The 22,792-nt window shown below is 39.1% G+C and overlaps 3 protein-coding genes across 5 annotated transcripts; 1 reads left to right on the forward strand and 2 right to left on the reverse strand.

The window, feature by feature from the left end:
- Nucleotides 1-293: 293 nt before the first annotated feature.
- On the forward strand, nucleotides 294-1,603 carry Rpn10 (regulatory particle non-ATPase 10). The gene has a single exon (XM_034974635.2). The coding sequence runs from the start codon at nucleotides 410-412 to the stop codon at nucleotides 1,496-1,498; it is 1,089 nt and encodes a 362-aa protein (XP_034830526.1). The 5' UTR covers nucleotides 294-409; the 3' UTR covers nucleotides 1,499-1,603.
- On the reverse strand, nucleotides 1,417-9,213 carry LOC117987834 (uncharacterized). Its single transcript, XM_069502715.1, has 15 exons — nucleotides 9,177-9,213; nucleotides 8,283-8,375; nucleotides 7,702-7,791; nucleotides 7,424-7,483; nucleotides 6,762-6,854; nucleotides 5,584-5,673; nucleotides 5,444-5,503; nucleotides 4,818-4,883; nucleotides 4,191-4,430; nucleotides 3,814-3,882; nucleotides 3,635-3,706; nucleotides 2,597-2,707; nucleotides 2,206-2,319; nucleotides 1,753-1,866; nucleotides 1,417-1,665 (listed from the first exon to the last, which is right to left on the reverse strand). The coding sequence occupies exons 1-15, from the start codon at nucleotides 9,211-9,213 to the stop codon at nucleotides 1,622-1,624; spliced, it is 1,353 nt and encodes a 450-aa protein (XP_069358816.1). The 3' UTR covers nucleotides 1,417-1,621.
- Nucleotides 9,071-22,765, reverse strand: RNaseZ (ribonuclease Z). Of its 3 annotated transcripts, XM_034974622.2 has the most exons (16): nucleotides 22,553-22,765; nucleotides 22,292-22,460; nucleotides 21,520-21,706; nucleotides 19,525-19,646; nucleotides 18,529-18,722; nucleotides 17,288-17,373; nucleotides 16,842-17,007; nucleotides 16,491-16,626; nucleotides 15,506-15,746; nucleotides 13,718-13,872; nucleotides 13,129-13,347; nucleotides 12,383-12,525; nucleotides 11,896-12,071; nucleotides 11,153-11,345; nucleotides 10,404-10,636; nucleotides 9,071-10,091 (listed from the first exon to the last, which is right to left on the reverse strand). In XM_034974622.2, the coding sequence occupies exons 2-16, from the start codon at nucleotides 22,453-22,455 to the stop codon at nucleotides 9,684-9,686; spliced, it is 2,823 nt and encodes a 940-aa protein (XP_034830513.1). In that variant the 5' UTR covers nucleotides 22,456-22,460; nucleotides 22,553-22,765; the 3' UTR covers nucleotides 9,071-9,683. The 3 variants fall into 3 exon arrangements, with proteins under 3 accessions (XP_034830513.1, XP_034830512.1, XP_034830511.1); XM_034974621.2 differs by having other exon boundaries at nucleotides 13,718-13,857; nucleotides 22,292-22,765; XM_034974620.2 differs by having other exon boundaries at nucleotides 22,292-22,765.
- Between the last annotated feature and the right edge of the window lie 27 nt (nucleotides 22,766-22,792).

Here is a 22,792-nt window from a genome sequence, read left to right on the forward strand (position 1 = left end):
TTAGTTTATGGTACAAGTGTTGTGTGGCTTGTGCACTGCATTCGATTCGGATCAGATTATTCCACGAATCTATTCATCATCATCATCATCAACCAATAGACGTCCACTGCTGGACATAGGTCTCTTGTAGGGACTTCCACACGCCACGGTCTTGCGCCGCCTGGATCCAGCAGCTCCCTGCGACTCGTCTGATGTCGATCTATTTGATTCGTGGATTATTCATTTTTTCTACTCTAGTCTATGAAGTCGTTATATTTTTCGTCAAATGTCAATAAGTCTTTGAGACTGAGGTAGGATTTGTTATTAGTCTGTGGTCTGTGATTTAGCAAAAATTTATTAATGCAGTTGCGCTTTTGTAATTGAGATTTTTCAGAAATAATTAGTTGCTACTTCGGAAATTATCCCCAAAATGGTTCTTGAAAGTACAATGATTTGTGTGGACAACAGTGATTACATGAGAAATGGAGATTTCCTTCCAACAAGGCTGCAGGCTCAGCAAGATGCTGTTAATTTGGTATGTCATTCTAAAACACGAACCAATCCTGAGAACAATGTTGGTTTACTGACTTTGGCGAATGTGGAGGTGTTGGCCACATTAACTAGCGATGTCGGCCGAATACTAACCAAGCTCCACCGTATCCAGCCTAATGGAGATATTAACATATTGACCGGTATTAGAATCGCACACTTGGCTCTAAAGCATCGTCAAGGGAAAAATCATAAAATGAGGATAGTAGTATTCGTGGGTTCGCCGATAAACACGGATGAGAAGGAGCTCGTTAAGCTAGCCAAAAGACTGAAGAAGGAGAAGGTGAATTGCGACGTTGTCTCATTTGGTGAGGACTCTGAGAACAATCCTCTTTTAACATCCTTTGTGAACACTCTGAATGGCAAAGAAAATACATCTGGGGGTAGCCACTTAGTATCGGTGCCAGCTGGTGGCTGTGTTGTTTTGTCGGAGGCTTTGATTTCCAGCCCCGTCATTGGTGGTGATGGTGCTGGTCCATCAGGGTCTGGTTTGTCACCGTTCGAGTTCGGCGTTGATCCTAATGAAGATCCAGAACTCGCTCTCGCTCTTCGTGTGTCTATGGAAGAACAGAGACAGCGCCAAGAGGAAGAGTCGCGTCGCCAGCAGACAACCACCGAGGGAGAGCCTAGCAAAACTGGGGAAGCTCAAAACACTGGCATCGAGAGAAATTTAGCCATGTCGCTCGGCCGAGAAGCTATGGAGCTATCGGAGGAGGAACAAATCGCTCTAGCCATGCAAATGAGCATGCAGCAAGATGCAACACCGGCTGAAGAGACTATGGACGTGTCTGAGGAATATGCAGAGGTTATGAATGACCCAGCATTCCTCCAAAGTGTATTAGAGAACCTCCCGGGCGTGGACCCACAGAGTGAGGCCATCCGCAATGCTATGTCTACCATCAAAAAGGACAAAGACGAAAAGGATGACAAGGACCAGAAAGAGAAAGATGGAAAAGGCTCAGGATCATAAGAAAATTAAAGAAGATTTATTCAATTTTTTTTATTTATGTTTAGTACTCGTAAACTTTAACAAAACTATTCATGTAACTGTCAATAAATTCTTATGGGAAAGATGCTTTATTCACAAACTCATTTATTTCCATGGTATCCAATTTAGGCCCTCTATTCTGTCGTATTCTGTAACAAAAGGGTTTCCTTGAAATAAGAAAATAATCTTCAATTTATTATCTTCAATAAACTTTCAACCTAAAATTTTTCACATACTTGAATCATTCCAAAATTGCTTTGTCTGAAAATTGTTCATTGTTTTCAACAACAGTTTTCTTCTTTCATTTTCATTTAATGGCTGTGGCTTACACACTTGGACCTGTTGAGCATCTAAAACATTAACATTATTTATAACAGTTTGAATTATTGTATCTGTTTGTCACATAAACATTACACAATTAAAATAAACATACCAATTAATTTATTTAGGTGTTTGCTCATGCTTACTTTTTAGATAGGTCTCTAAAATTCTCAGTGTGACATCTGTATTTTAAGGGTGTCTGTTCACTGAAGCCGAGCGGAGGAGAGAGTTCAACAGACAAAAATAGCACAGAGATTTTTTTATAGAATTAAGATTTTCCATAAAAATCTGATATACAGATCGCTCCGCTACGTTTCAGTGGACAGGTACCCTTACGCCACTAAAGAAGTTTCGCTTTGAATATGTACCTCTTTTTGGTTGAGCCTTATTATTTCTATCAGTGTTCTTATTATTCATCAGCAAAAAAGAACTCTTGATATCTTCTAACTGTGGTTTGAAACTTTTGTTGCTGTGATTAACTGCTGCAATGTATAATTAAAACATTTTCGAAATTATTTAAATTACTATAGTTAATTCGTACTTGTTATGAAATTTTGAATTCGGTTCATAAGAAATAGTAGCTTATCTATTAGTCTATTTTACCATTGGTAATGAATACTAATGGGGAAGTCTAGGGTAAACTTAGCGAGGTGGGGCTTCATCTCTGGACATGATACGGTGTGCATCTGCTGTCATCTGCTTAAGAGGCTCTCTCTCTATTAGCACAAGAACTATTCTGTTATATATGAAAATACTTACAGTATCGGCCATTCATAGGAGGAAGAGTTTTTATATATTTGGAACTTCCTGGATTTTTTGTTGCCACATTTATACTCCCTCGGGAAGTTGTCGGTGTTGGTTTTACGATAGCTGAAACAATCACCTCTTTGGTTTTTTTTAAAATCCTTTACAAGTTAGCCCTTGACTGCGATATCACCTGTTGGTAAATAAAGACGCAGTCTAAGGTGGAAGCATGCTAACTTGGAAGGGTATGGTGGTATTTTATAAAACCCATAGGTACTTTACCCCTTATCGGTATCTACACTGCATTGTATTGGACCGCTTGGTGCCACGACTTTGCCGTTAGAGTGGTAACTAGCTACAGCCGTATAGCCTCCTATTAATCTGTAGTAGCCTCCCACCAAACCAGACTAGAGACCATTGGTACCGTAACACCAATTAGATTATTTTTGTATGTAGATGACGTGACGCCATCTATCTATAATCTAAACTGTAAACAATTCTTTGCCTATCCCCGCTTAAGTGGATACCGAGCCTTAAGGTGCCTGTCAACTGGAGCAGAGCAAAGACAAGTGTAGAGCCAATCACACTATTAAAAGTGATAAAATTATCACGTGATCTATCAATACAATAATTATCTGATTGGTCCACTCAACGTCTCCAGTCCGCTTTAGTTGACTATACCTTAAGGGTGCGTTTTCACTGAAACGGAACGGAGGAAAGACGTGGTCAATAACCAACTGTTAGATGATGTCTCCGCTCTATTGGAAACGTGGGTTCAACTCTAAACATTCAACTTACGAGAATTATAAAATCTCAATTTATTATTTTTTCGTCCATACCTTGTGGTTTGACGTTTACTTTCGTAGGATTATCATTATTAAATGTAAAAATATGATTTCCAGTATCCTGCATTGCCGATGGTTTTTCTAGAAATTAGAAATAAGTTTACCCTATACGCATTGAAGTCTATCCTGTTACCAGTATGTTATTTTCAGAAATCTGAGAGATATCAATAACCCTTAAAATGCTGGTAGGTAGTTGAAAAAAGTTTACCTGTATTCCAGTCTCTGATAAAAGTCGTATTTGACGATCTCGGCCTATTGGATGTAGTTAAATATCTCGTTTCTGTAAACCAAAGCTCGATCTGACTTCCAGAAATCGGAAACTATATCGCTAGGTAACTAGTTAGTAGTTAGTTAGTTAAACATGAACAATTGATTTGATAGTTTTACCTTGCGGATTTCTGTCTAGTGATCCCTGTCTCAAACCGACTCGTGGCTGAAGCGATTTCTGTCTTATTGCTAAACAAAGGAAAAATATTAAACTAATAAAAAAATTAAACAAAGGATAAATATTAAAATACAGGATTAACAACGTAGCGAATATTTCTTCCATCCAAATAATCAGGATGAGGTTGTTGAGGGTTTTATTCCTTTAGGTTACATTTTATTATGTATCACATTTAAAATGTGAGTAATTTCTTGAAAGTAATCAAATTGGTCCTCCGAGCCGGACTTTGTACCTTTAAATAATTATTTCTTTTTGACATTAATGTTACTGTTCGAATAGTTTTCGCTGCTACAAATAATATTGTACTCTTAGTTCTTACATTTAGCGTCAGGAACGGTTTTCACATTCAACCTTGGTGTATCAGAACTGGTATGTACGCCGCGGGAATTTTCTCCAGACCTGGGTGCGGCCTTAGTAGCTGTCCAGAACAAATAACCAACTGCGATTACTGTTATTAGCAATTGCCACTGCAAGTACGAGAGGCAGGCGACAATGTGGTGGAGCCTCCAGAACAATAAGTGGTAGAGAATACTGGTCGCAAGGTCTATTTTGGGCAGTACTGAAACGAAATTTAGACGTCGTCGTGTATTCCATATAAGTATATAGCGTATAGGAAAAAATCCTCTTAGAAAATATGTGAGCTCTATGAGGGTGATCATCAATACCTATAACATCTTGGAAGTCTTTTATTGCGAGATACTTGTAGGTTTGCGCTTGACGAAAATCATGCTAATAAAAAGCAGTGATAACGTCTAGGTTGAAGCGCGCTTGTCTAGTAGATGCCTATTGCCTACTCTTGCCTTGAGGTTACACGTGGCAGAAAATACGAACGCCGGAACGGGAAGGGTATTCCACACCATAGCGTTTCGTATCAGAAACATTGAACAAGAACGTTTCGTACAGGGCAAGCTCATAAGGGTCTACAAGTTTGCAAGTCAATACTCACGTAATATAGGTCTACGTGGTACCCTCTCGGTTGCAGAAACCGTTTTAGGAGACGTTGTATGTTCCGCTTTAAAAATAAAGACTAATGAGTGAAAACACATGTAAGTAGGTAATTACCTACCTATTATATAACGCGCATGTTAAATGATATCGAGGTTTGCATTTTGAATTTCAGCTAAATTATTTAACTAGGTAACTACCAATAGGTACTTGTTATCTCCATGCAAAAATGTATGACAGTAGGTATTACCTTTTAAATAGTTCACAGTCACACCACTAATGCATTACGATGCTGGTTCACTGAAGCGCAATGGAGCGGAAGCGAGTGCAGCAGACCAATGAGATTATTGATAGATGACGTGCAAATTTTTCAAATTATTTATCAATAATTTGATTGGTCGGCTGAGAACGTCTTCGCTCCGCTCTACTTCAGTGGACAACCCCTTTAATCTTACTTCATCACTCGATCTAATATAAACATCCAATAGGTAATTGATATTTGATACTGACAGTCATGTGACCCAAGATGCAGCGCAAGCCGCCTGCGGCCTCCGATACCTTATATTATATTCTATAAGAGAAAGATATGAGTTAGTTGCCAACAGTTGGGGAAAATTCTTTATTTACCTCTGCAAGATTTAACGGGTGATCGGGAAAGCTTCACAGATAAAGGAGATTTTTCACTGTCTGCAACTTTTGAATAGACGGTTAATAATGAAATAAAACATTCTGAAAAATTCATTAATATTGTCATCTAAGTAGGATACCTGAAGGTTTTGAGCGTTCTCCTGTCTTTAGGGCCGATCTTTTATTGATAGGTGTCACGAATGGTTTTTTGTGACCGATGTTTTTAGAACCTATATCGTATTAAAATTATATTAGGTAGGTACTAACTGAATCCCAAAATTTTTCTCAATTTTATTTCTAAATAATATACGAAAATTTTATTCAATAGACAAACATAATATTAATTTTAGTAGTTACCTACCTACCTACAGAAATCCTAATTATTAGGATTTCTGGAGGTAGGTATAAATTTTTCAAAATATTGCCCATGGGGGCATATTATACTTGTTTCCTTTTCGGCACCGCCCGAAATCATATCTAGGTAGGTAGGTAAATTTATGGGCGGTCGGCTCGTTTGCACCCCCTAGGACTCTGCGCCCGGGTGCACCGCACCCCTTGAACCCCCGGGTTAAGACGGCCCTGAGAAATCTAACCAATAGGTGTTGCAGGCACAGGTTTTCTAGCGCAGTTGAAAATGTTATTGTTCACAAAAATGTCGGCAGTAACATGCGATGCTTCCGTTAGACAGCTGGCAGTTGTAGAATTTAACGTTCTGGAGCGAGCTGAAAACATTCCATAAGTAACTACATGATGCTATGACATTCGTCCACGTAGATTTAGCTTTTCTTAAATCCCGTAGGAACTCTTTGATTTCCAGGATAAAAAGTACTTAGTAGCTCCTATGTCCATCTCCGGGATGAAAACTATCTCTGTACCCGTTCTGTTAAACAGACGGGGCGTAAAAAGCTAGCAGACAGACAGGGACACTTTCGTAATTATAATATTAAGTATGTAAGTAAGGTTAATCAAATTAGAAATAAACGCCAAGCAGCGTGCCGCTCAGTCGAGTCACATCACAAAGTACAAACCTATGTTTTCCGTAGGTAGGTACCTAATTTATACGTACCTATTTTTTATGTTTTCAAAAAACATTCGAATAGGTTCGTTTGTTATTGGTTGGTCACTCAAAATGTGGTCAAAATGATTGACGATCACTGACTTTTTTATGTTTGTCATTTGTATGGGATTACCTACGTAACAGAGAGAGCCCTATAACTAACTTCTCTCCGTAGAAATAGTCCTAGCAAAAAAAATTGTAGTTTTTACTGTAACCATTTTGTATGACAAACGGAATCTAAAATATTAAGCGGGTATTTACAGTCAACAACAAAAGTGGTACGACTAGTCGCAGACGTGTTGGTGTTGGCCGCAATCCGCTTGCTAACATTCGACGTTTCGCTCGTCGTACGTGCTGCAAATTAAAAAAAATTGTGATACAGTGCGACAAGGCTCTCTTGGCACTTGAATGACATTGACAGGGGGGCGCTGTTGGAGAACAAAGGCTTAGAATATTCAAACATGAACCATCGATATAAATGACAAGATATGCCCAAGCGAACAAAATTTTTCACGGTTTTGGAACCAAAAAAATCAGCGCCACCTCTTAGATACTAATGAACGACCCGTTTGAAATCCAGACGTCCCTTAGGTTGCATTGGTGCTAAATAAACATTTTAGGACCAATGAATCAGTGCCATTTTGCTTGTTCAATGGCCCTGTCCTTACGAAGTAATATATTATAAGACAATGACAAGAACAAAGGGGAAACATGATGCCAATTGGTTCCAATTTTTGCCACGCGCCAAGATAGCCTTGTCGCACTGTAGTATGGACTGCCGACAGAAGTGAGAACGTTGTACTATTTGATGCTTCCCGAAGGCCTATTGGGTAATAGAACATCTAACCTTAGCGGTGCGATTATTATCGGTAAGTATTTTCAATTTTATGTGACTTATATGAGTATTTAATAAAAATACTTACGCGTTTTATGATTTACAGATCTGTCCAGTGAATGTGGTGTGCTGCCCCTGGTTGGTGTTTCTAGAAATAATCGTTTCTGTAACACCCGCCGTGTGAGGACAAATGACAATAGCAGATTTATCGCTATTACCACAAAACATGCAAATACTTAGTGTTTTGTGGTAACATCGATAAATCCACTCCTCGCACGTGGTTACATTTTTCTTTTTCTTTTTAGCGTAGATACCTACCTACTAATTTACTTCAAAACACAACTAAAATAAAGCTTGAATACTTACTAGACGGGCTCCTTGAAGCCTTAGAGGGTGAACACGATTTGCTTCGGCACCCAGCCCTGCGTTCTGCTAAACTTTTTTCTTGTCTTAAACCTATAAACGTATCGAACTTTAGAAAGTGCTGGATGCCTTTTAATTCAGTCAAAGCATTTTTTAATAATGTACCTACTTACAAATAAAATATCTGCATATATTACGAAAGATACACGTCTGAAGGCGCATACAATTTTATTTTTGCTGTGGTATGTCGCGACGTGACAAAGCGATCGGTGTTATAAATTTTATATTATGATGAGGTGCATTGATCGTCCTTGTTTTAAAACTCTGCAACACACCACAACACCGAACCCGCCTAATGCGTTCTCACCTTCAAATTTTATATGACCACATGAATATGTTTGGGTCCATATTATTGCTTCCTGGTCTAAGCTATGACGAAAATTTTATTGTAGTTTCAAAAACTATCAATTGAATAATACAATAAAATATTTAGAAAAGCCTCGCTAATCGCTAGAAAAAATAATTTTAGGTTGTCGATACCTAGCTGGTTTTACGAGTAAAAAAGAAGAGGCAAAGGAACTAACGAGATGAGTGACTCTCTCTATATCCGCGAGCAGAAGTCGGTGCAGGCGCAGACTCAGCACCGCGGCAGCCTGGCGAGCGCTGTCTCCGTGGCGCTGTTAAATTTGTAGATTCATTTTGTTACATTCTAGTGTAAAGTTAATTAGAAAAAGATCAATAGTAAAGACTGGTATATGTACGCTACAATCTATCATTTCATCGTAAAACCGAGTCCACACGAAGCGAAAACAATTTGCGGTGCAGCGACTCGTCAGTATGGCCGTGTTTACCTACGTGAAAAAGATTTGAAGTTGCGGCGAAAAAATTTATGACGCATGCAGCGTTCACTACCCGACACATACCTATTTTTATAGATATAAATGCGACTTCGGTAATATTATTTTTAAACAACTTGCAAATGTTGTTACGAAAGGCCTTTCGTAACAACATTTGCAAGTTAATAAGGTACTGTATAGTTTTCATCAAGAAAGTTGAAACTGTTGGCCAACAGTTTCAACTTTCTTGATGAAAACTATACAGTACCCAACGCGACCTAAATATTACACTGTATAGAGTTTTAAAGTCTAGTCTTCGTAGTGTTTTCTGTCGTTGAAACTGTCAAGTCCGTGACAAAACGTCACATAGACCGCATGAGTGACAGAGACGACGCTTTACAGATGCTGAAGCTGCCGATTATCTCTTTCTAAAGCTCAATATTTACTGCCGTTTACTGTCTTGTTATACGACTATAATATAGTACCTACATATTATGTAAATTGTTAAGGCAGTTTTAAGGTTACAAAAACTACAGTTTAAAGACTAAAATATTTATTTGCATAACTTCAGTATAATAAATTATACTAAACTAACCAAGAATAACTAAAACTTAAACATTACAATGACTTTCAAATTCATACAGTCGAACAGAACTAATGATTCAGCATAATCAAACATAACTGCTATATCAACAACTGGCAACAATTATTATTATAATTTATTACATACGCTTTCGTACTTTACACTAGCTTATGCTCGCGACTTCGTCCGCGTGGACTACACAAATTTCAAACACCTATTTTGCCACCTTAGGGGTTGAATTTTCAAAAATCCTTTCTTAGCGGATGTCTACGTTGTAATAGCTATTTCAGACCTATATGTCCAGTAATTTGAGCTGTGCGTTGATAGATCAGTCAGTCAGTCACCTTTTTCTTTTATATAAGTATTTAGACTAAATCGAGCTTTTCAATGTAACTTTGACGGACATCGGTATAAATTGGATTTTCAGCTAAATTATAAGATAAAAGCGTTTTTCGTAAATACAGCTCAAAATCCCATGTTTCGTTGACTATTACAGTTAGTAATGTTGAGTGAAAATTTACCCGACTAAATACACTTGATGCAGGAAACAATACAAATAACCATCACTAGCTAACACAATTATTATCTGTAATATTTTTTCTATGATTTTCGTTTGAATCTGTTGCAAATATTTTATCTGTGAGAGTATCATTTGAACTGTCTGTGATGTCATTTGAATCTGTGCTCATGTTTATGTCTGTGGTTATTACATTGTCTATGGTCATGTCATTGTCTGCGGTCATTCTATTTTCTATGGTTTTGTTAGTATCTGTAGTCGTTTCGTTGTCTGTGGTTTGTGTGTGCGTGGAATAGTTTCGAATGCTACCGGAAGTGGGCATGCTAGGAGAAATTGGCCGTTTCTTTTGCCGCGCGCGGTTCTGCGCCTTCAGTTCCAACTCGACGCAATGTTCAGCGAACATCAGTTGTAATGGCGCGTACATATGCGGGAGGAGCTCAAGGTCGCTGGTTGTTATCTGAAATAAAGTACACGCGACTTACAAAGTGATTCATAGACAAAATACGGGCTTCTTTATGGGACCATGCAGAGGATGTTGTCATATTCAACCTTTACACAATGCAATAAGGTTCAATATGACACATGTCGTCTGAATAGTCCCCCAAAGGAGCCTCTTGAATATGAATACCAGTGTTAAACTACACTGCTCCCTTATCTTATCCACTAAATCCACTGGTATCTTATCAGTAACCATTAGTAATATCACGTGTCTTCGATTTTGCTAGCGCTCTAATTACACCCTGTATAAGTAAAGATACACATTACACACCTGCATATTATCGAATGAAATCCCAACGCTGTTATTATCGTTCAGAATGTGGGAATTGAGTCGCGGAAGCCTCGCGTATCTTTGGCTGAAGTGCGTCAGGACTGTGTATTTGGCGCCCATCTGCTTTCCAATGGCAATGGCCTGTGACGTGGTGGAGTGCATTTTGGTTCGTGCCTCGTCTGCCAATTCGTCCTCCATCGTCGCTTCGTGAATCAAGAGGGTGGAATCTTTACCTGGAATGTTTGGTTTTATATTTTGGTCAGATTTTATGCACCTGCACTAATAGTGAGCAGAGTTTTAAAGGTCTTTCTCAAGCACACTAAAACATATTTTGAAGTTTTAACGCGATAGCAGAACGTTTTTATGTCAATGGTGTAAAGTAAAGGGTCATCGCATGCGAATGTGTCGGGGTGCTAAACTCTTTAAGGTCGGATAAGGGCACAAAACTTAGTTTTTTATTTTTACCATCCTTAGAACCAGTTTTTAATTGGGAATCCTTCATGTCACAGATTGGTTTTTATGAAATTAAAAAAAATTTAACATACTCAGCCCAGGCTATAAAATAATGCAAGCAAGGACTGAAGTCGTAAATGGAGTGGTTTTGGCTGAATCACGCAATTTCAGCCCAAGAATGTCACAATTTTTTCAAAGTACATACATATTCTTACTTCTTCCTCAGCTTAAAACACTTAATCTAAAATTGAAGGTAGTTACAAGTAAATACGATTCAACCAAACTTTCGTACTCACCAATTTTAACGAGTTCTTCACAAGGTATAGTATCGCCGGAGTAAGTGAGCTTGTAATTGAGGTCCACCTGAATAGCAACCCCGAAGGCGTTAGGACAGTGCGAGACCAGACACGTGCGTATTTCCTGCACCCCTATACTAGCTAACACTGCTGACGTTAGCTCTGCGTTTGAGGATTCAGTGTTTGACTCCAGCTATAAGAGAAACGACTTCGTGACTAAAATATTGTTTACACTATCACTACAACTAAATTTTGAATATTTTGAAAATTCAAGATTAGAATAGAATAGAATAGACTTTTATCCAAATAAACTTTTACAAGTGCCTTTGAATCGTCAACTAGTTTAATTTACTACTGACAAGATTTGACAATATCAAAAGGCATTTCTGGGATTCGCTAAGAAATTATTAAAGGTCGTCTCGCAATTTGTGAGATTTTCTTTTGACTCATCTAGGTGTTGCACATTCCTCTGATGGTCTAATACACATGAAAAGGTAAGAAATAAAGATTATTTCATATGATTATGTGTTAGTAAAGACGTGGCATGAAATATGCAAGATATTCTTTCCAAACTCTGATTGGGCATAAGTGTGAACTCGTCCAGGATTGGTTCGAACTTGTGGTCGAGCAGTACATAGATAGTATATAGAGAGGTCGGTCACGATCTGACTATCAACCAGAAGATAGAACTTGGCTTCATTGGCGTGAGCAAAAATCGCTACGAAACAATTTGCAAGACATACCAAACTCTGGTTGGGTATAAGGGTGAACTCTTCCCGGATGGGCTCGAACTGGTGGTCGTATATGGAGAGCCACGTGACTATCTGACCAGGAGCCAGAAGATACAGCGGTGTTATTGGCGTCTGCTCTTCTAACTCTTCGAACGCCTGCCGTCGAGCCTGCAGAACTCCGATAAGACCTGGGTGAGAATTTAAGAGGGGGTTAAAAAAATTAGTCAAAAATAAGAGAAATCTTAATATATAAAGGAAAAGCTGATAGACTGACTGATTTATCAACGCACAGCTCAAACTACTCGACGGATCGGGCGGAAAATTGTCATGTAGATAGCTATTATGACGTAGAGATCCTGTAAGAAAGGATTTTTGAAAATTCAACTCCTAAGGGAGTAAAATAGGTGTTTGGAATTTGTTTAGTCCACGCGGACGAAGTCCCGGGTATTGGCAAGTTTGGTAAATATAAATAAAACAGGAAATAAATAAGAATACAAACCGATATGGTGGTCAGCGTGGAGATGAGACACGTAGATAGCCCTGAGCGACCTCAGGAACGTGTTGACGCGCTTGGGGCCGTAGAAACGCACCAGCTGCCCGAATGTTCCTTCACCACAGTCTAACAGCATAGACCGGGTTTCACTAGAATATTAATGAAATGACACTATAGAATAACACCCTTAATCTTTTGTATATCTTAATTCTTAATCTAAATATTATATAAAAGGAAAAGGTGACTGACTGATCTATCAACACACAGCGATGTGCGGTCCATTTTATTCTTAAGAGTCGTCTGCAGCACCACATTTCCAGAGCGTCGATCTTTCGCCGGTCGGTTTGTCTAGGGTCCACGTCTCAGCCGCGTATAGAAAGATTTCTTTTGCAAATCTTAATTCTTAATCTAAATATATAAAAGGAAAAGGTGACTGACTGATCTATCAACACACAGCGACGTGCGGTCCATTTTATTCTTAAAAGTCGTCTGCAGCACCACATTTCCAGAGTGTCGATCTTTCGCCGGTCGGTTTGTCTAGGGTCCACGTCTCAGCCGCGTATAGAAAGATCGGAAGCCAGCGCTTTCTTGGGCTTTCGTTTCCTTAGGACGCCCGAGAAAGCGCTGGCTGGACATCGTGAACGCAGACTTGAAAGCCAAGACTGCGTAAATCGGATGGTGGTGAGGTCGCAGTCAAGGGCTTACTTGTATAAGAATAAAAAAAAAACTGAAAGTACAATAGTTTTACTAACTCAACATGTACCACAATAGCGCTAGTATTCCTCGTCTTGCTGGGTATACAGGAGCCGGTCCCCAGGAACACGACCTTGGGGTACTCCTTCTGGGCGCCGCTGTTCGCGTAGCGCATGCTGTCCACCAGGCTACGGAACTTCTCCAAGCTCTCCACGAAGCCGTCCGCGTTCATCGTCTCTTGGAGGTAGTCTTGGATGTGGAGTTTCGGCTCCGCTGATCTGTAAAAATACTAAGTTAATTATTTCTCACTATACTCTATCCGTCGAAAGAAGTTAATATAGCTCTCTCTGTAACGTAATCCATATCCATACTAATATTATAAATGTGAAAGTGTGTCTGTCTGCCTGTCTGCTAGATTTTCACGCCCCACCCGTTAAATAATTATGTAGTGATTTTGATGAAATTTGGAGGGATAGGGACAACTGACAACCTCCCATGGCCCCACCAACCTCGCGGTTATATGGGCCGAAACGCGGGAGGGCGCCCGTTCGGTACTTGCTCGGTGGCTCTCTACTTTACGTTACTATTTATTTAGAAAAGAAATAGTAGAAGAAACATTTTCAAATGGTAAAATAGTAATAAACTCACCTATCAAGTAGCTTCTTCGGCCTCAAATGGAACATCGTGAGCGTCCGACCCGCGATCAGCTCGAGCTTGGCAAGCGAGTCCGCGGCGCAAACGCCCGCGTCGCCACCGCACGAGCCCTCCGCACTAATGAGGTTCTGGAACTGAGCCGCGGCGATCTAAAAACCGTGTTACGTGTTGCCACACCCCGCGTGCATACAAACCAAGCCAAGCCAAGCCAAGTTTACCAACCAGCAGATAGATAAATAATTCTTGCTATAAATTAGTTATACTATCAGACTAATAAAAGACAGTTAAATTGGTGTTGAATGAAGCTCAAGTATGGCGAGCGAGTCCGCGGCACAAACTCCCGCGTCGCCACCGCACAAGCCCTCCGCACTAATGAGGATCTGGAACTGAGCCGGGGCGATCTATAAACCGTGTCACGTGTTGCCACACCCAGCGTGCATACAAACCAAGCCAAGCCAAGTTTACCAAGCAAAGGGTAAATAATTCCAGTCAATATTGAATAATGGTCTCATCAGACAAAAAAAAGCAGGCAGTTAAATGGGTATACTCTATCCGCGGAACGATGTTAGTATAGCACTCTCTCTGTTACGTAATCCCATGAAATGATACAGACAAAAATATCAATGGGCGTTAACCATTTTGAGGCACCAATCAATTACAAACATGTTTTCAAAAACATTAGATTTTTTTAATCTGAATAAAAAAATCGAAATTCAATTCGAAAATGTTTTGAAAAATAATTCGAAATCGTTTGTGATTGGTTGGTCAAGATAGTTGGCGCCCACTGAGATTTTTGTCTCTATCATTTGTATGGGATTACCGTAACAGAGAGAGAGCGCTATACTAAGTTCTTTCTGCGGATAGAGTATAGTTAACTGGAGCTCGAGCGTAGCGAGCCAGTCCGCAGCGCAAACTCCCGCGTCTCCACCGCACAAGCCCTCCGCACTAATGAGGTTTTGGAACTGAGCCGCGGCGATCTATAAAACGCGTTGTGTTGCCACACCCAGCATGCGTGCAAACCAAGCCAAGCCAAGCCAAGCCAAGCCAAGCCAAGCCAAGCAAACTGAACACTCGACATGCAACCAAATCGAGCAAATTCTTTTTTGAAAGAGGTATTATTGCTTTATTACTTCGATCTTGACAATAATTTAAATAGAGTCTATTTGAATTATTATAGATACTAGCTGTGGCCTGCGACTTCGTTCGCGTGGATCTAGTATTTTTTTAATCCCGAGGGATTCTTTAATTTTCCGGAATAAAAAGTCTATGTCACTCTCCAGGTCTTTAACTATAACCATGCGAAAAATCATGTTGATCCGTTGCTCCGTTGCGACGTGATTGAAGGACAAACCAATAAACCAACAAACAAACACAATATCGCATTTATAATGGGTAGTGAGGTAGTGATTCTATTTCACGGTGACCGCTCTGCCTTGGTTGCAGTAGTGAGTGTACAGATTAGTGTGCGTAACGTAAACAATGTGTACGTGTGCACTTACACAAACATAGCCAAACGGTCTTCGTGAAATAGAACATCTGTACCATGATGCCTTTTTAAATGCACACAGGTAAATCTATACTAATATTATAAAGAGGTAATGTCGTTAAGTTTGTTTGTCCCCTACAAACAAACTTAACGACGTTAACGTAATCTGTGGAACTACTGAACCGATTTTGAAAATTCTTTCACCAATAGAAAGCTACATTATTCCTGAGTGACATAGGCTATATTATATACACGCGGGCGCCGCGGGGATAAGCTAGTGTAGTATAATAACATACCTTATTCTTCAGTTCCTCTAACCCCTTCAATCGTATAGGGCTATCAGTCTGCGGCAAAGACGGACTAGGGTTCCATAGAGCGGGCACGCTCAAGTCGCGTAACATAGGGAACATGTCCGCATCCAACAGGTGCAGTTTGTGCTGAGTTCGGTGCACCGCTTCAGAGCCCAGGCAAGAGTTCTGTGAGTTGAGGATCAGGTGGCGTGTTGAAGTGCCAAACTTTGCCATGAAGGCACGATACCTGATGGAATTACCCAATTTAAAACGCCTATTGGATTTAGTTTCTAGTTTTTATAATTTGAAGAAACAACACAAGAGCACGTATTGGCCGTTTTTTACCGCAACTCATTTTAAAAACGCATTTTTAGGGTTCCATACCTCAAAAGGAAAAACGGAACCCTTGTAGGGTCACTTTGTTGTTTGTCTGTCTATCTGTCAAGAAACCTACAGGGTACTTCCCGTTGACCTAGAATCATGAAATTTGGCAGGTAGGTAGGTCTTATAGCAGACAATTGGGGAAAAATCTGAAAACCGTTAATTTGTGGTTAAATCACACAAAAAAAATTAAATTGTGGTCATGAACTAATAATTAGTATTTTCAATTATCAAAGTAAGTTAATTATATCAAGTGGGGTATCATATGAAAGGGCTTCACCTGTGGATTCTAAAACAGTTTTTATTTATTTTTATGAATCATAGTTTTTTGTATATCATGCAAAATGTCGACAAAATACGATTGTACTACGGAACCCTCGGTGCGCGAGCCTGACTCGCACTTGGCCGATTTACTAGAAATACCGTGGGAACTCTTGGTTTCCCAATTTCAAAAGTTGCTCATGTCAGCCCCTGAGATTTTCGGGCTGACATGGGCTACTTTCTGTACCAAATTTCATCAAAATCAGTTCAAAGAAAAGGCCGTGAAAAGCCACCAGACAGACAGTCACACTTTTTCATTTATATTAATAGTATGGTTTGAGGAACTGACTTGGGATGTTGTAGGACATGTGGCGGCGTGTAATGCACGACGAGAGCGGGCACGTTCTCAGGCGGGTTTTTGTCACTGTCGAAGTGCGCCGCAAACTCCGACTCGTTCAGGTACGACAGCTCTGGCACTTCTAGCACTATAACAACCAAAAGATACTAAACTAAAGAAAATAGTAACCTATATTAGCGTTTAAACTATCGTGAGTGATTTCCTTTTTCAAAAGGGAGGCAGTTCGCGCACGCGTCGCGGCTAAGACTGCGCTCACTCACTGCTTCTTATTTAATCTGACATTAGCTATGATAAAATGCTTTGTTTAGTAAGGATCCCAGTATAAGTTAAACTGCTGCTTACCGATAAACACTGGTCCGGGGTCGTCTGGCGTCTTCACGTCCTTGGACAGCACCAGTCGTCCGTCCGGCAACACTACGTCATGGCCACTCTTTAATTGTCCTAACATTGGGCCTGGTTTCACTCCAAATTCCACGCATTTCTCCAGGTCTAAAGTACCCAGGCGTTTCTATTGACAAAGAAAAAAACTGGTCAAGTACGAGTCAGCTCACGCGAAGGGTTCCGCACCATCATAAAAGAAACCCAAACCAGTATAATAAAAAAACCTGCAAGTTATAATAATCCAAACTAATACTATTAATGAGGAAGTGTGTCTGCCTGTCTGCTAGCTTTTCACGGTCCAACAGTTTAACCGATTTTGATTAATTTGGTTCAGAGTTAGCTTACATCCCAGGGCTGGATGTAGGTTACAAAATTATAAACAAAATATGTAATAAATTATAACAAACCTTAATAGTACAGATGTACGCAACAGTAGAGTAATGTTGTTTTTGTAGATCTTCCAGAACTTTCTCAGTCTTTTTCTTGTAATAATCTGAAAGAAAAAGCATGCTAGTTACGTAAACGGCAGCTTCCAGGGTGGATGGTAGGAAACCAAGGCCTACCTAATTTTATTCTAAACTAGCTGATGACTTCGTCCGCGAAGATTTAGGTTTTTAAAAAACCCGTGCTTCTCTTTGATTCCCATCAGTTTTCACGTCATCATCAGGATTGAGGACTTGGAATCCAATTTTTTTTATGGGACAATGTTGCAAAGTACAACTAGTCAAATCAGTAACTTTTTATCAAACGTCAAAACACGCGCTTAGTATGCGAGTTTCTATGGAATATCGGTATGTGACGTCAAAATCAATTAACGTGCTTTTTTAGTTTTACCGATAATTTAAAATGGTTATCACACATAAAACTAACGAAGGACGTGGAATTTACGTATTTTGGAAGACCCTCTATTTAAAAGTTGCTAAGAAATATTTTATTTTTGATATAGGCAACATCCCTATTGAGCTGCGCCGGAGGTTTTCTCACAAAGTGCGTAGATTTACGTAATTCCTCTGATTGAACATACAGGGTGTAACCAGAACGCTAGCAAAAACTTAGCGTTATTGTTATAACTTATTGTTATACTATTTATACACTATCCAATACCAATAACAATTTGCCTCATTTTATAGTTTTAGTGATTTAGTATTTTTCAAACCAGCAATGTATAGCGTGCAAAACTTAGGTAATTCCCCACCTACAACGCGGTGTTGACTCCGAGTGGCCTACTTACGCAACGTTCGTTAACCTCTAGCGTCAGACAGATGTTTTATTAATTTGCAATAATTTGCAGGATTTTGTTTGCGTTTTTTGTGCCACATACCAGTAATAATCAGTACTATTACTTCGTTTTTGCTAGCATTCAGCAGGGCGATTGTCTAAAACCTGCATCAATCATTATTACAATCTCAATTGTTCCGATTGGCTGAATTTGTGCCATTCTTGTTGCAACAATGCATTGTAGCCAATAGTGAGCGAGCATTAACCAATCAGAGATGATTGCGATCGTGACATTGTAGCTGTCAAACAACCGCAGTAGGGCTACTGGTTAACCCTGTATATTCTAATGGTAATACATAACTTTCTTCAAAACATAGCAGTCCTTAACCAGTCTATGGAAATTGTTAAGGTAAAGAAAAAGCTCCCTTACCCTTTTCGTTGTTATGAGGTTTCGTTTTAGGCTTAGCATTCATATTTTTGCTGTTCGCTGTTGCTTGGCGAGACCTGTAGTAATCTGTGTCATCATGTATAAACTCCTCGAACTCAGCTGCTGTCTTATCATCTAGTTTGGGCTTCTTTGCTGCTGGCTTGGGGTCTGTTTGGAAGATATTGCCTTTGGGACCCCTGTAATAAAAGTATTACTTTAGTGGTGATATTGTGGCGGTTGCCACAGTTGCAACTAGGTGGCGCTATTCAATCGATAATATTTCATGACATAGTCCTGAACAAATGTACCGCTGACAGTACTCACACTGACAGTTTTCTGCTATCTGGACTATATAAAGAAGTTTCAAGACACAACCGTCTCAGCTGGTACTACCGAGCACAACCAACTGCTTGGTGGGAGATCTCCGTTTGGTACGGTCGTGCCTGCACATACAATGTCACTCTCTTTAGGAATTTCTTTGAAAATCAGGATAACGGACCACGAGTAAAGGGATGAGTAAGAGTACGGCCATCTTAGTAGTTATACTACTACGTCCAACCTATTCATACTACAATTACTAGTTTTTTGGGGACCCTGAGATACAGGTTTTGCAAACTTACTTCAGGGTCCCTGGCACAATTTTTAAAAAGACCTATGTAGGAACAAATAAATCATTTCATTTCACTGGTCCAGTGAGTAATATGTGTTTTGGTAAATTGTAGTGTCTGACTGAACCTTCGGCTTTACGTTCGGCCGAAAGTTTCTAGCGTCGAAAACGAACGAACTATTATGGATACACTAAAGCGCAACAGAAAAAGCGTCCCGCGAGGGTCGAAGTTATCCATAGATATTAATCCATTTATTTAATTTTTATTCACTTTTAACCAATCTTGGACTGAATTTCTTAAGGTTATTAAGCTTCGCCTTTGACCGAAGGTTGTGACGACAGCCAAATAAACGGCTTCAGCGTCGGCAGGACACTAGTACATTGTTACTTACATAAGTACATATTTGACAGTCATCACGTTGTCTTTAAAGTCCTCAGAGCTGCTGCACTTTGCCATTTTGACACTCATCTCCTTCATTATCACAAACCTTTTTGTTGCATTGTACAATTCATCCTATAACAATATTAACATGTTAACAATAAAACTGAATATATAATGTTACCTTTTCATGGCACAGTAATAACTTGTACATATGATAACTATCAAATATTATTGATATTATTGCTCCGTATCTTGCTCTAATTTTTAATGAGAGATCTTATGAAATGTAGTAAATTAATTCCTCTTTTTAAATCGGGCAATAAAAATGACCCAAACAATTACAGGCCAATATCAATTTTGCCGACTTTTAGCAAGATATTTGAAAAAATTATGCTCAACCAACTGCTCCGACACTTCAATCTGAATAAATTACTTCACTCTGAGCAGTACGGTTTTACTAAAGGTCGATCAACAATTGATGCGGGCGCAATGCTTTTAAAGCATATATTCGATGCGTGGGAGAACTCACAGAATGCCATTGGAATTTTCTGTGATTTGTCTAAAGCGTTCGATTGCGTTGAGCACGAGACTCTTTTTACTAAATTGAGCCACTATGGAATTAAAAACACTGCGCTTAGTCTCATTGCGTCTTATCTGAGTGACCGTATACAAACCGTATGTGTAAATGATGTGAAGTCATCCGGATCACCCTCACTAATGGGCGTTCTTCAAGGCTCTATACTAGGTCCCTTCATGTTCTTGGTATATATAAACGATTTACCATATTTCGTCCATAATACTTGCGATATTGTGCTATTTGCAGATGATACGTCTCTAATTTTTAAAGTCGATAGAAATAAGAACAATTTTGACGATATAAATAATGCCATATCGCGGGTCACTCATTGGTTTACTGTCAACAATTTACTTTTAAATGCAAAGAAAACCAAGTGTGTTATATTTTCTCTGCCCAATACAAAGACGACCAAGGACATTAACCTAATGATAAATAATGATATGTTAAAAGTGGAGGAGACCACCGTGTTCCTGGGGATCACGTTAGATGCAAAGCTTCAATGGAACGCCCATATATCAACACTTGCTGGTAAATTCAGCTCTGCTGCTTATGCTGTTAGAAGGATTCGACAGGTAACTGACGTGGAAACTGCAAAAATTGTGTATTGGCCTATTTCCACAGTATTATGTCTTACGGAGTCTTGCTATGGGGTAAAGCGGCAGATATTGGGAAAATATTCGTATTACAAAAAAGGGCAATACGTGCAATTTATAATTTAAAACCGCGCGATTCCCTACGAGAGATATTTAAGGAAATAGGTATTCTTACAGTAGCTTCCCAATATATTTACAATAATATAATTTTTGTACGACAAAACATTCACAGTTACAAAAAAAAACAGTGATCTCCATGATAGGCAAACTAGAAACAAAAATAAGCTAGCTACCCCTGCGCTCCGCCTCTGGAAGGTGGGAAAGTCATTTGTGGGAATGAGTGTAATATTTTATAATAAAATGCCACAAGCAATTTTGGACTTGCCTTTACACAAGTTTAAAAAATGTGTTAAAAGTATGCTCCTAAAAAAAGCATATTATACAGTCGCAGACTATGTAAACGATAAAAAAGCTTGGATTTGACTCGCTCCAGCAATGCACGGGGCTGCAATGGCTTGTATAGTAAGGTATAATAACATTGTAAATTGAAAAATTAAGGTTTAATTAGGGTTTTTCAATATCTATAATATAAAAATGAATCAAATGTGAAGTAAATGTGTTGCTCATCGCAAATCTCGAGAACAGCTGAACCGATTTCGCTAATTCTTTTTTATAATATTCCTTGAAGTACGAGGATGGTTCTTACGGAGAGAAAAAATTAAAAATTTGAATCGACTGCTAGGCGGAACGAAGTTCGCCAGGGCAGCTAGTTGGAAATAAAACTTTCTCAAAATTATTAGTGTGGCTTAGTTTGCTATCTTTAGCTGTAACTTACCAATCCTTCTGGTCCATGCAATGTGATATTTGGTACACCAACATCTTGAAGTGTGAGCGAGAGGCCTGGTAAACCACCAATGTTTCTCCAGGTCTTGTTTGTAATGAAGATGTGATCAAGTCGTGACAACTTGACTTTGTGTTCATGTGCTAGCCTCTGAGTACCCTCTCCGCAGTTAAACAAGTACCTGTGAGTTAATCTAAATATATAAAAGGAATAGGTGACTGACTGACTGATCTATCAACGCACAGCTCAAACTACTGGACGGAACGGGCTGAAATTCTGCATGCAAATAGCTATTATGGCGTAGGCATCTGCTAAGAAAGGATTTTTGAAAATGCAACCCCTAAGGGGGTGAAATAGGGGTTTGAAATTTGTGTAGTCCACGCGGACGAAGTTGCGGGCATAAGCTAGTACAATATAATAATTATAAATAATCTATATGCTATTTGGATCCTCTTTCAACCATGATGAAGCAGAATATCTAGAACTACTATAAATTGTATAACATAAATGCAAATAGCTATCTTACTACTAAAATTTATGCACTACCTACTTACTTACTTACTAGCACATTTCTCTCATACAATAATTAGAATTTAGTATGACCTAAATTGTAACCAAACAGTGAGTAGTTTTATTAGCAAAGGCCGAAGTGGTAAGGCATTATTCATAGTAGGTACATGATGCAATAGGCTTGCAATAAGTTCTGTAGAAGCTTTCTTCAGAAAAAAATTAAATAATTATTTAACACAATTGATTATTAACTCACCTCTTTTGATCCGTGAACAGATACAAAGTGTTGGGAGCTCCTCTGGCACCGGAACCTAATACCTGTAGGTACACTGTACTGGGGCCGTACTTTTCAGACTTTTTTGAAATAGTCTGACGCTGGCGTTGGGCCTCCGCTATCCTGTCAGAATTGGGCTTCGGCATACTGGCTAGAAATTCCAACAGCTTCTTAGTGTCTTTTTTGTAATAGCGCACGCTATGTATTCTAACTACTCTGCTAAATAGACTAAGTTTACCGTACATGTGTTTTGAGGTTATTGAAATTCGTACGTTAAGTTTACGAGCATTCCTTATGGTATTTAAAATGTGCTAGTGCTTCTTAATATTTTACATAATTTTTAACTTTTTATTTCTTCGTTTTATTGACACATTTTCAGATTTAGAACCACAGTTTAGAACTACCGAAAGCTGCTTTTCAATGTTTTCATTTTCTTCAGCTGACTTTGACAGTGACGTAGACATATCGTCATTTACGGGCGAC

Source organism: Maniola hyperantus, chromosome 13 (genome assembly GCF_902806685.2).
Source record: "Maniola hyperantus chromosome 13, iAphHyp1.2, whole genome shotgun sequence".
Taxonomy (NCBI): domain Eukaryota; kingdom Metazoa; phylum Arthropoda; class Insecta; order Lepidoptera; family Nymphalidae; genus Maniola; species Maniola hyperantus.

Bases quoted from the DNA above. Each gene is read 5' to 3' on its own strand.
- LOC117987834 (XM_069502715.1), bottom strand. From the start codon at position 9,213: ATGTTTGATTATGCTGAATCATTAGTTCTGTTCGACT. The intron at 4,431-4,817 runs GTGAGTATTGAC...ATTTCGTTTCAG, and splicing joins ACCACGTAGACCTATATTAC to TACTGCCCAAAATAGACCTT. The intron at 2,708-3,634 runs GTAAACTTTTTT...TGATTGTTTCAG, and splicing joins TATCAGAGACTGGAATACAG to CTATCGTAAAACCAACACCG.
- Rpn10 (XM_034974635.2), top strand. From the start codon at position 410: ATGGTTCTTGAAAGTACAATGATTTGTGTGGACAACAGTGATTACATG.
- RNaseZ (XM_034974620.2), bottom strand. From the start codon at position 22,554: ATGTACGGTAAACTTAGTCTATTTAGCAGAGTAGTTAGAATACATAGC. The intron at 17,008-17,287 runs GTTTGTTATAAT...CTTTGTCAATAG, and splicing joins CGTACATCTGTACTATTAAG to AAACGCCTGGGTACTTTAGA. The intron at 12,526-13,128 runs GTTAGTAAAACT...TTAATATTCTAG, and splicing joins GCTATTGTGGTACATGTTGA to TGAAACCCGGTCTATGCTGT.